At 46.1% G+C, this 12,642-nt stretch overlaps 1 protein-coding gene across 1 annotated transcript in view; it reads right to left on the bottom strand.

Moving 5' to 3' along the window:
- Positions 1 to 5,145: 5,145 nt before the first annotated feature.
- Positions 5,146 to 12,642, bottom strand: part of LOC308154336 (transcriptional enhancer factor TEF-5-like) — a gene marked incomplete at its 5' end in the record, with an annotated part of 34,143 nt that continues 26,646 nt past the window's right edge. Inside the window, 4 exons of the mRNA XM_080527499.1 lie at positions 5,146 to 8,060; positions 8,962 to 9,114; positions 9,265 to 9,303; positions 10,040 to 10,141. Coding sequence (XP_080383625.1) covers positions 7,947 to 8,060; positions 8,962 to 9,114; positions 9,265 to 9,303; positions 10,040 to 10,141 — 408 coding nt within the window. The 3' untranslated portion in view covers positions 5,146 to 7,946. The remainder of the gene's footprint in view (positions 8,061 to 8,961; positions 9,115 to 9,264; positions 9,304 to 10,039; positions 10,142 to 12,642) is intronic.

The raw sequence follows: 12,642 nt of genomic DNA, 5'->3' as shown, positions 1-12,642 counted from the left end.
TCATTGGTTTAGCCACCTGTCAATCACCTGCCACAGCAGTTTCCCCTCCAGTGTGTTTGGGATCTGGAACCGCACCTCGCTTTGGAGGCTGTGCTGGTTGGTCTGGGTTCCACACAGCCTGGGGAGGGGGGAGGGAGGGAGGGAGGGAGGGAGAGAGAGAGGGAGGGAGAGAGGAAGGGAGGGAGGGAGAGAGTGAGGGAAGGAGGGAGGGATGGAGAGATGGAGAGAGGGAGGGAGGGAGAGAGGGAGGGAGGGAGAGAGTGAGGGAAGGAGGGAGGGAGAGCTGCCGGGAACAGGGAAGGACACACCCAGGGTTAGGGGGCGTGGCCATGGTTAGGGGGTGTGGCCAGGGTTAGGGGTGTGGGAGGTGTGGACAGACGGGTTAGGAGTGTGACAACTGTCTCTTGCCACTAGGGGGTGTAACTACCATTTTCTTTTCTTTTTTTTATGCAAAATGCACAAACACACACATACACACCAAATAACACAACACATGAAAGCTTGGTCCCCATGGCGATGAGCAGGCCTGGTTGTGACACTCAACAGGTCTACAGGCCGATTTCATACAACAGGGGCAATTCAAAGTGCTTTACATACATTAGACGAAGTACATTATACTAAGACAAAGGTACAGATGTACACAGCCTCTCCTTTCCTTCTAGAAGCTTCTCTGTTGACTTCATCTACCTCACTCATTACTGGAATGTACCAGGACATCTCTTAGATTCCCTTTCCTCCCGTAAGCAGAGGTGACCTTTAACCTTTAGGGTCAGGGTCAGTCGGAGGTGTGACGGAGGTCCCTCCACCCCTTTCCTCCTCCTCCACCTTCCTCTCTTCCTCCTTTCACTCCTCCACTCATCGGAGGCTTTTTCTTTCGACACATCTGTCAATGTTTACTCTGCGTCTGCTTCCCCCTGCACGTCATAAATCATTCTGTACCGTATTTTCCGGACTATAAGTCGCGTTTTTTTTCATACTTTGGCTGGTCCTGCGACTTATAGTCAGGTGCGACTTATATATCAATAATTCATAATCTCTGACTGACATGAACTGACATACGGTAATCTCTGACTGACATGAACCAAGGAGTAACTTCCGCTAGCGCCTCATACACGTTAGAATAGCCATTATACTTGACAATGTGGACATTAAACACGACAATGTGGACATTAAACATGATGTTATGGACCTTATACACAATGTTATGGACGTTATAAACGATATTAAAGTCATTTATTCCTTCCAGAGACTGTTCTATGTTGCTAAGTTACCCCCGCGAGGCTATTTTGCTACTTCCGCTAGCGCCACATACGCGATAGAATAGCCATTATACTCGACAATGTGGACATTACACACGACAATGTGGACATTAAACATGATATTATGGACCTTATACACGATATTATGAACGTTATACACGATATTAAAGTCATTTATTACCTTTCAGAGGCTGTTCAATGTTGCATTGTTTGTAGGCCGCCCTTCATCCTAACTACTTCCGTTTTTCACCAAGCTATCTTTGTCATGGCCTTATACACGATAAATAGTCGTTACACTCGACAATGTGGACATTAAGCACTATATTATGAACGTTATACACGCTATTATGAACGTTATACACGATATTAAAGTCATTTATTACCTTTCAGAGGCTGTTCCATCCTGTTTGCTTGCTCCCGCGACGCCATTTTGCTAACCTTCGTTAGCAACGCGCTAGCTAGCCCTGGCTTTACACTCGATAATTTAAGTATTTCTAACCTTTCAGAAGAAGTTTTAACGTGAATTATGTCCTTCCTGGGCTTACAAATCCTCTCATGTCTCTTCACAGTGCCAGACTAGAGTCAAGCTCAACGGGGTCTTCTTTCCCCGCTGATTCCGCCAAGCCCGTTCCCTTGAACCATGCGACTTATAGTCCAGTGCGACTTATATGTGGTTTTTTCCTCTTCATGACCCATTTTTGGCCTGCTGCGACTTATACTCGGGTGCGACTTATAGTCCGGAAAATACGGTACTCTTTGTAGATTGTGTGTGTGTGTGAGAGAACATCAATAGTTATCATAAAATGATCTTAATCGCGTGTTATCGGTGTTTAACACGATACGCCCGCACTGTCGGCTGGCTTCACTGGGCCAATAAACATTAGACACGCCCCCTAGGACATTAGACACGCCCCCTATGACTAATCACCATTAGACACTACACTCACTCTACACTGCCATTATCTCCACCTCTGCTATGCACACAGCCAGGCAGAAAGTTTAGAATGTTCACATAGGAACATTACATAACAGAGTCAACACACTTCCTGTCTGTCTGCTACATAGAGGACCCTATGTTCCTGTCTGTCTATCTGCTACATATAGGACCCTATGTTCCTGTCTGTCTCTACATAGAGGACCCTATGTTCCTGTCTGTCTCTACATAGAGGACCCTATGTTCCTGTCTGTCTGTCTCTACATAGAGGCTCCTATGTTCCTGTCTGTCTGTCTCTACATATAGGACCCTATGTTCCTGTCTGTCTGCTACATAGAGGACCCTATGTTCCTGTCTGTCTGTCTCTACATAGAGGACCCTATGTTCCTGTCTGTCTGCTACATAGAGGACCCTATGTTCCTGTCTGTCTGTCTCTACATAGAGGACCCTATGTTCCTGTCTGTCTGCTACATAGAGGATCCTATGTTCCTGTCTGCTACATAGAGGCTCCTATGTTCCTGTCTGTCTCTACATAGAGGCTCCTATGTTCCTGTCTGTCTGCTACATAGAGGACCCTATGAGCTTTATTGGCCGATTGGCATCACCATCGATTTGGCTACCCCCGTCAACAAAACATGAGCTGGGTTAACACTAGAACAGCTGTGCCTTTTCTACCTACTATGAGAGCCGCCTCTTTACAATGCTCAAGCTGCTATTTACACACAGCGACCACTAGTTGGCACGTCTTGTAAATTAGCCCGCTTTCTACAGAGAAACACTGCAAAATAGCTTCATACTAGCTTATCCTGATGTGATTTTGAACATGTAAGGATACTGGGTGGTAGAACGCACATATCTAGGAAAAGTCATGAAAGGAGGGTCCTGAAATTTGATCGAGTGCAAAGATAGAACACTTTTCTTTACTCAATTGACCCCTCATGGCTGTTCTAGTGTTAAGCCACAAATGTTGCAGGACGCTAACAAGGCCTGTTGGCCGACACGTCTCTCTGCCCTGCACCTGCAACACCGCAGCCCCGTATCCCGTGACGACAAGGCCCTTCAATCACATCCTGGGCTTGACATTCTTAATCTTTCTCAGGTACTTATCCTTCAGACAAGTGAACTTATCTTTGACTTGTTCCGAGAGCCCGAGAGAGTTACTTGTTCAAATACAAAGTTTTTTGTAAAAGCGATACATGTTATTGTAATATATAGTACGAATAACAAATGACTACTATTACTAAGTGACTACTATTGATTTGATAAGGACGTATCCTTGATATGATCCTATCAGCAGAGCCCAGGGGGAAAGCTCACCATTGTTTGGTTCTGTTGACTCTCTCCCCAGGTAACAATGGCCGCCTGTCAGCTAAACCCACTTCCTATCAGGACTGAGGATTGATGTAGTAGTAACAGTCTGTTACTGAAAGGACCGGATAACTGTCTCCATTTAGGGTGCGTGTGTTTGTTTAAGTCACTGTGGCTGTTTGAGATATCCCTCCCTGTTCCCTCGTCATTCTGGGCCCTTCAGAGAGACGGCAGCCAGCCTGTGACTAGTCTGCCATCTAGTGGACAAACTGAGAAGTGCACCACATCACAACGCTTGGGAGTGTTCGAGCAAGCTACCAACATGGCATGGGTTCACTTTATTAGGAACACTATACTAATACTGGGTAGGGTTTCCCTTTATTAGGAATACTATACTAATACTGGGTAGGATTTCCCTTTATTAGGAACACTATACTAATACTGGGGAGGGCCTCCCTTTATTAGGAACACTATACTACCTGGGGCAGCTGTGGCGCAGCAGGTAGAGTCGCAGTCTAATGATCACAAGGTCGGCAGATCAGCGGTTCGAGCCCCGGCTGGCCACATCGTCGAAGTGTCCTTTGGCAAGACACTGAACCCCAGAATTGCTCTCAGTGAGCGGGCCAGCGCCTTGCATGGCAGCTTGCCGCCATTGGTGTGTGAATGTGTGTGTGAATGGGTGAATGAGAGGCCGTTGTAAAGCGCTTTGGAGCAGCAAAAAAGGCGCTATATAAGTGCAGTCCATTAACCATTTAATACTGGGTAGGGCCTCCCTTTATTATGAAACCAGTTTGAGACGACTTTTGCTTTGTGACATGGTGCATTATCATGCTGGAGGTAGCCATTAGAAGATGGGTAAATAGTGGCCATGAAGGGAGGCACATGGTCAGCAACAACACTCAGACAGGCTGTGGCATTCAAGCCATGACTGATTGGTATTAACGGGCCCAAAGTGTGCCAAGAAAACATCCCCAACACCATTACACCACCTGAATGAATGAGAAGGTGTACAGGTGTTCCTAATAATGTGTTCAGTGAGTGTATAACTATCTCAGTATCAAATGACAAATACTTCCATTACAAAGCTCTGAGGCTGAATACCTCTACCATCAAAATGATATGTACGACTTAACAGTATGTGACACAGTCTGATCATTTGGTCCGCATGTCAGCAACCAATCAAAATGTTCGTACTTTTCTTTTGAAACACGGAACTACGTTTCAACGTTGTTGAGAATCACAACACAAACTCGCTAGTCAAGCCAGAATACTGCAACAATGCAACGGATTGGGTGAGTAATCCCCACTGCTACCTAGTTAACTAGAACACTACTTTACATTGTTACCTAGTTAACTAGAATACTACTTTACCTTGTTAGCAGGCTCACAAAGCTGTGTTAGTTGACTAGCGATGTGTCGTTGATTTTCAACAACGCGGAAATGTATTCACATTTTTCGAAAGAAAAGTCTGATCATTACATCAGATCCCGACATGAGGACCAAAGCATTAGAACGTGTCACATGTGCTGTGCGGGCGTATGACGAAACAAACACTCGTACGATTCATCAGAAACTCATCAGACACCAGACGGAATAAAGAGGCAGGCGACATGTTGTTTTTTCCAAGGCTTTGTGACGGCCGGGAGGCACCATGGGCTTTATTGGTTGCTAGGTGACCGACGGTGTGGTAGTCCAAGGCTGGGAGGTCACCTGACCCCAGGGGGGAGTGAAGGCGTGGCCACAACACAGAGAGGTCGACGTCGCCCGGCCACACTGATCTGAGGTCAGCAGTTAAACGTAAACCGCCCCCCTCTTACTGGGGTTCAGCCAACAGCGATCTGACCGTAGATCAGTTGGAGGGGCAAGCGTCTGCCCACCAGCAGGCCTGCGGGAGCCACACAGGAAACAGGAAACACCACGTTGATCAGATAGAAAATAAAAAAAACACCTCCTCTGTCCCGCGTCCTGACACACACAACACAGAGTCACGTCATCGTCCACTCTCGCTCGCACACTCCTCGGACACACAGCGCTAGCTAGCTGGCTAGCCCGGGTGTGAGCCTGAGGAACTTAAGGGGTCTTAAGGCCCAGTTCAGACCAAAGATCAGAGAAGACGAGACCGTTTTGGAACGTCGCAGAGAAAAGAAAACTGGGTGGCAACCGCTTGCAACCGACCGACGTTCTAAAACTGGGCAGTTCAGGGTCAGGGTCTTAGTAGCGCAGGTCTGGGTCTGGTACCAGGATGTTAGAAGGTCAGATCTGGGTCTGGTACCAGGCTGTTAGAAGGTCAGATCTGGGTCTGGTGTTAGGGTCTTAGTAGCTCAGGTCTGGTCTGGTACCAGGGGTGTTAGACCCTCAGGTCTGGGTCTGGTACCAGGGGTCTTAGTAGCTCAGGTCTGGGGCTGGTACCAGGGTGTTAGAAGGTCAGATCTGGGTCTGGTACCAGGGGTGTTAGAAGGTCAGATCTGGGTCTGGTACCAGGGGTGTTAGAAGGTCAGATCTGGGTCTGGTACCAGGGGTGTTAGAAGGTCAGATCTGGTCTGGTACCAGGGGTGTTAGAAGGTCAGATCTGGTCTGGTACCAGGGGTGTTAGAAGGTCAGGTCTGGTCTGGTACCAGGGTTGTTAGAAGATCAGATCTGGGTCTGGTACCAGGGGTGTTAGAAGGTCAGGTCTGGTCTGGTACCAGGGTTGTTAGAAGATCAGATCTGGGTCTGGTACCAGGCTGTTAGAAGGTCAGATCTGGGTCTGGTACCAGGATGTTAGAAGGTCAGGTCTGGTCTGGTACCAGGGGTGTTAGTAGCCAGGTCTGGGGCTGGTGGTACCGAGGCTGATCCAGAACCATTCCACATAATAAAAACAACACTCAGTCCTTCTCAGTGTGGTCAGACGGACCGGGGTAGCAGAGGTGACGTCAGAGGAGGTTGGTACCGTTGGTACCGTGGTGCTTCGCATAATATTTTGGATAAAAACAAAAAAACAAAAAACAAAAACAAGAAAATGAATATTAATATCTAAATCCCACATCTATGAGGTTTGGTATAAAAACACCCCCACAGTGGAACGAACCCTCCACATCAAACCAGCTGTACCGTTTATACAAAATACACACTCAAGACAACACAAACAAAAAAAAAGATTCAAAGTCATATCTATGTTTTTTTACACACATAATTTCATAGCTTGACAAAAACGTGAATTATTGTTTTGTTTTTTTGTTCTTTTTTAAAATATTTTTTTATACCCCTGGTTTGGCTTTTAAAACAGTACCGTTAGAGTCTGAGTGACACGTCACACTAAAGCAATGTTCTACATCCTGTACATCAGTGCTCCTCGGGTTAAGGCTTCCACCAAACGAACGACACGTTATGAAGACACACGACCCCTCTGGAGGTAGAATACTGCGCTAAGCCCACGCTCTGCGGCGCCCGACATCAGTTCAATAAAGTCAAGCGGAAGAAAAAAACAACAACAAAAGTCTAAAACGTGAACCATGTAGTGTGAAGTCCTCTGACTCTTAAGCTTTCAATACTTTCTTTCTTTCTTGGTGTGAGAAGGCGACGTGGTGCAGACAGACACGTCCACAGGGCCGCGGCTCTTCTGCTCCTCGCGATAAAACGGCAGGAAAAACCTTCCGTCTGGAAAAAGGCGGGAAAGACTGTGGCCGTTGTGGTTGTGTTTCTGACAGGTGTTCTCTGAACTGACGGATGCAGCGTCGCAATCCTAGACAGCTGTGAGGTGACGGGTGGAGGGGGGAGGGAGGGGAGGGTGGTGGTGGAGGGGAGGATGGTGGTGGGGGGTAAGGGAGGGTTACACCTGTGGAACACACCTCCGTACCCATTTAAAACTGACGACATCGACGTGGGATGGAATTAAAAACCACTGTGAACATTGAACTCCTCAACGTGACCGTAACAAACGTCCTCTCTCCCCCTCAAACGTAAAAGAACCGCCCGACCAGAATCCCTGAAAACGCAGAACTCTTCATAGAACACGGGCCAGCGCCGCCAGTCTCCTCAGGTCCAGAACAACATTCAAATATACAGAAAAAAAAGGATGAAAAAACTAAGAAAAAAATCAAAAAAGAAGAAGAAGAAGAACTGCCCTTTAGCGTCACGCTACGTAGTTTAGCATTCCACTTCTCCTGCTAGTCTCTCGTCTGCTGTGAATGAGCTGTCTCCTCTGGATGTCCTCCTGGGTATGTGGGGGGGGGGGCATCCAGGGCAGCAGACCCCCCGGGGGGGAGGGAGGGGACACTGCTGTTAGCTCGTCCGTTTCCTATAGACCAGAACCACCACTGGAGGAGGAGGAAGATGGTGGTGGCAGGACAACGTTTACAACTCCGTCTCTGGGTGGACAGGTGTGTGTGTGTGTGTGTGTGTGTGTGTGTGTGTGTGTGTGTGTGTGTGTATGTGTGTGTGTGTGTGTGTGTGTGTGTGTGTGTGTGCTAGTCCTTGACCAGGCGGTAGACGTGGTACTGGGCTCCGTGCTCGCTGGTGGAGACCTCGAACACGAAGGCGATGCAGAGCAGAGTCTCCTGGGTCTCCCTGTTAGACACCACCTGGAGGGGGAGGGGAGGGGGGGGGGAGAGAGAGTTGAAAGATTAGAGAGAGAGAGAGAGAGAGAGAGAGAGAGAGAGAGAGAGAGAGAGAGAGAGAGAGAGAGAGAGAGAGACTAGGCCTGTAACAATTCCAAATTTGTCTGGACAATTAATTGTCTCAGAAATAATTGTCATTGACAATTATAATTGTGGGGGCGGCTGTGTCTCAGGAGGTAGAGGCTGTGTCTCAGGAGGTAGAGGCTGTGTCTCAGGAGGTAGAGCCGCCGTCTAATGATCGCAAGGTCGGCAGATCAGCGGTTCGAGCCCCGGCTGGCCACATGTGGAAGTGTCCTTGGGCAAGACACTGAACCCCAAATTGCTCCCAGTGAGCAGGCCGGCCGGCGCCTTGCATGGCAGCTTGCCGACATTGGTGTATGAATGTGTGTGTGAATGGGTGAATGAGAGGACGTTGTAAAGCGCTTTGGATAAAGGCGCTATATATAAGTCAGTCTATATAAGTCAGTCCATTTACCATTTACCAGAAAGAGAGAGACAGACACAGTCAGACACTCAGGACATTCACACCACCAAAGCTCCATGCCAGTGTTCCAGTTCTGGAATGTATTTAATCACTAATAATTAGATTTAGATTTGATTACATTCTGTCTCCTTCCTTCTTGCTGGTCTTCACAGCCTAGAATGTGACTGGTTTCTGGTTCCAGCTCTGAACCAACTTTTCAGGTTCCGAACCAATTCATTTTTTGGTCTGAACGCAGAACCGGACGGTTCCAGACTAGGTTAGGGAACCAGAACCGGCACGGAGCCTTGGCAGTGTGAGAGACAGACAGACAGGCAGACAGGCAGACAGACAGACAGGCAGGCAGGCAGACAGGCAGGCAGGCAGACAGGCAGACAGACAGACCTGTAGGATGGTGAAGTTCTCCAGGACACTGTTCATCATGTACTTCTCTGGCAGGTGTTTGAGCTTGTGGATGAAGTTGATCATGTATTCACACATGGGTGAGCGGTGGATCCTGAACACACACTTCCCTCCTTCCATACGCGCGTACTCCGTCTAACACACACACACACGCGCGCGCACACACACACACACACACACACACAGCGAAACAAAATAAAAATAAATAAAATAATTTAATAATGTAAAAAACTATTAAATCAATGAAATAAATCTATGTGACGTAATCAGAGCACGTGTCCTCACCTCCACCTTCTCCACCACCTGCTTGCCGAAGGAGCACACCTTGGTGGAGGGGAGAGAGAGAGGTGTTAGATAGAGAGACATACAGACAGACAGACGCACACACGGGCACAGGCAAGGCAAGTTTATTAGTACAGCACATTTCATACAACAGGGGCAATTCAAAGTGCTTGACATACATTATTAAAAATACAGCAAGAGGAGCATAGTAAGAAAATAAAAATGACAATGAATAAAAGCAAATATAAGAAGTAAATAGATAAAACATTCAATAAGACAATTAGTTAATGGATAAAAGACATTGATAGAAGTGTTTGTGTTTAATCATAACTGCTGCAAAACATGGAGGTTTTTAGCTTAGATTTAAATATGTGTAGGATTTGGGCCTGTTTGATTTCTTCAGGGAGTTTGTTCCAGGATCATGCAGCTGCGTGACTGAAAGCTGCTGCACCGTGTTTTGTTTTTACTCTTGGAATGATTAGCTGATTAGTCTCAGCTGACCTTAGGGGCCTTGCGGGAATATAGGGTGGGAGGAGATCTGATATGTATTTTGGTTCAAGACAATTTTGTGATTGTCGATGGGACTATAGTCGTTCGGTGAGAGGAATACGTAGATTTGAGAGTCATCCGCATAGTTGTGGTAGGCAATTTTCTTCTTTTTTATGATGTGTCCCAATGGAAGCATGTAGAGATTGAATAGAAGGGGGCCAAGGATTGATCTTTGGGGAACCGCACATGTCATTTTAATTTGGTCAGACAGACAGACACACACACACACCTTGGTGGACACGCTGATGGTGATGTTCTCTGAGCCGCTGTACTGGCTGCTGACACCGTAGAATGCCCCGGCGCTCTCCTCCAGACCGCTGCTCAGGTCCGCCTGCACACACACACACACACACACACACACACACACACACACACACACACACACAGAGAACTTAAAATCAGCCCACACAGGCCATGTGACACAAAGAGACACTTCAACTCCCAGTCTTGTGTATTAGGACACGATGTCCGTGTATGTCTGTCTGTCTGTGTGTGTGTGTGTGTGTGTCCGTGTGTGTGTGTGTGTGTCAGGGTTTCCGTTAGAAAAATTTGCCGTCGGACATCGTGTCCGGGACGAATTCGATTTACCGGACAAACGTGATATATTCCGGTCATCATATTAAAATATAATAATTTTTTTTTTTTTCAAAATCATATTTCTTTTTTTCAAATCTAATATAGCTGTTTGTCGCGGTGATTACTGTTGTGTAGCGGCCTATATATGCCATTTAATGTCTATTTCTCATCCGATACGATTAGATGCGAGCTATATAATATATAATAATATAACATGATTTGACGCATGCGCGCTATGCCATGCGTCAAATCCAGCGCTGAACGGGCGCCTCACTGGGAACTGAACAGACAGCATCGATCAATGAACGGACTCCACATTACGTTAACTGAAGTTTGTTAAATTGTTTGGGATTAATGTGAGTTTTCTATTTTCTCTTTCCAGTTTTACCCTTTTTTTTAAATCAATAAAACAACGTCATTTCTATAACCAGGTCTCGCTGGTTGGGAAGGCATTTCGTTTAGCTCGGGAGTATGACAATGGGGAGAACATAACTGTTTATTGAGAAACAATTGATAGGCAGTCTGGGATACGTATATAAAGAAATACCACAATGTCTAGATCAGGGGTAGGCAACCTTTTTGATATGAAGTGCCATTTTTGTATTTTCTTGTTAGTCAGTGTGCCAACCACAATATCAACATTAATTATGACTCGACATCAAACCAAACCAAACAGACCAACAGATCTGCAAATCCCCCCCCCCCCCCTCGGTGGATTTTTTTTTCAAAACAGTTGTGCAAAAGTCAATTTTGGTGAGTTGTTTCTATACAATTTACTTATGTGACATTAAGGTAATTAATAAAGGAGACAACTACAGTATGTAGGTGGTAATCTACATCTTTCCTAGTGGCAGACTGGTTCAATCTCCTTAGAAACAAAACATGATTTAGCTCAACTCTAAACGAACTGCACTGTTAAAACGCTAGATTAGACCTCACCTGTGTCCCTGTCCCTGTCACCTGTTTAAATCAAATCAAATCAAATCAAATTTTATTTGTATAGCGCATTTCTTACAAGATGCAACTCAATGCGCTTTTATCATTGGCTTAGACCTCACCTGTGTCCCTGTACTTGTCTCTGCTGCCCTTTGACCAAAAGAGGTCTTTAAGCCAATGTCCTTTTTTCCCCTGGCATATTTGTTTTACCAGCTCACCTAGTAAAAGTGAGACGATTGATAATATCAAAAACATGCTTGCACACACATATAACTTACTCACACACAAGTCAGGGTTACTGGCCCCAATTTGGTACAATTATTACTGAAATTATTGAGAATAGAGACATTGTTGACATACGTAAACTAGCTCTTGTAATCTTTAATGTTCGCTAACTAGCGAACTCACTAAAATAACATTAGAACATGTTTGTACTGACAACATGACATGAACTTGTTCATTAATATGTTACATTTGAACCAACAGTATGTAAATGGCATTAGTTTGTTTAACACACCTGAATGAACGAGAATCGTGGACAAGGTTTTAACATTAACGTTACTCATGGCTTGTTTATTGAGGAACCGATGTCTCGCTCCAGTGTTGCCAGATTGGGCTACTTTTGGTCACACTGGACGGGTGGATTCGGCAGCTTTTAGACTGGTTGGGCTTGAAATTGTCAAATCCCGTCTGGCAACCCTGCGCTCCACTACAGCGCCTGGCTAGTGGGGTGAGATGGAGCCGGGAGGATTTGAGTTACCGTTGTGTGGAGTGGATACAATCACCAAAATGACTAAACGTGTTTCAGATTTTAAAAAATGTTAAGCCAGGTATGGCGAGTGCCATGAATTGCCATACCAAAATGACGCCTATTGAGACACAGAGAGCGAGCCACGCACTTTTAATGAATGGATTAAAGAGCCGCACAGAGACAGGCAAAGAGCCACATGCGGCTCGCGAGCTGCGGCTGCATTCGTAAATTCGCCCTGAGAGCGCCGGAGCGTCCCTGAGACTGCCTCTAGTCCAATCAAATGACTTGGTCCCATTGTGAGGTTGAACCCAGTGTGCGCGAATTTACGAACGCGGCCAACATATATATAAAAAAAAAAAAATCTCCCATTCTCGCACTTATTGCTTGCGTGCCACTGATTAAGCTGTCGCGTGCCACTGCTGGCACGCGTGCCATAGGTTGCCGACCCCTGGTCTAGATGTATAACATTTTATTGAACAGTAACAGTGCAAGCATGTAGGCTTCTGGCGTGACACGGCTAGCCTAATTTCCGTTCATATGCCTTTTATCAGATAAAATAAAATAGAATA

The sequence above is a fragment of the Nansenia antarctica genome (genome assembly GCF_963989245.1).
Source record: "Nansenia antarctica genome assembly, chromosome: 3".
Taxonomy (NCBI): Eukaryota; Metazoa; Chordata; class Actinopteri; order Argentiniformes; family Microstomatidae; genus Nansenia; species Nansenia antarctica.
The sequence above is the reverse complement of the archived record's forward strand: the minus strand, read 5'-3'. Positions and strand labels throughout refer to the sequence as shown.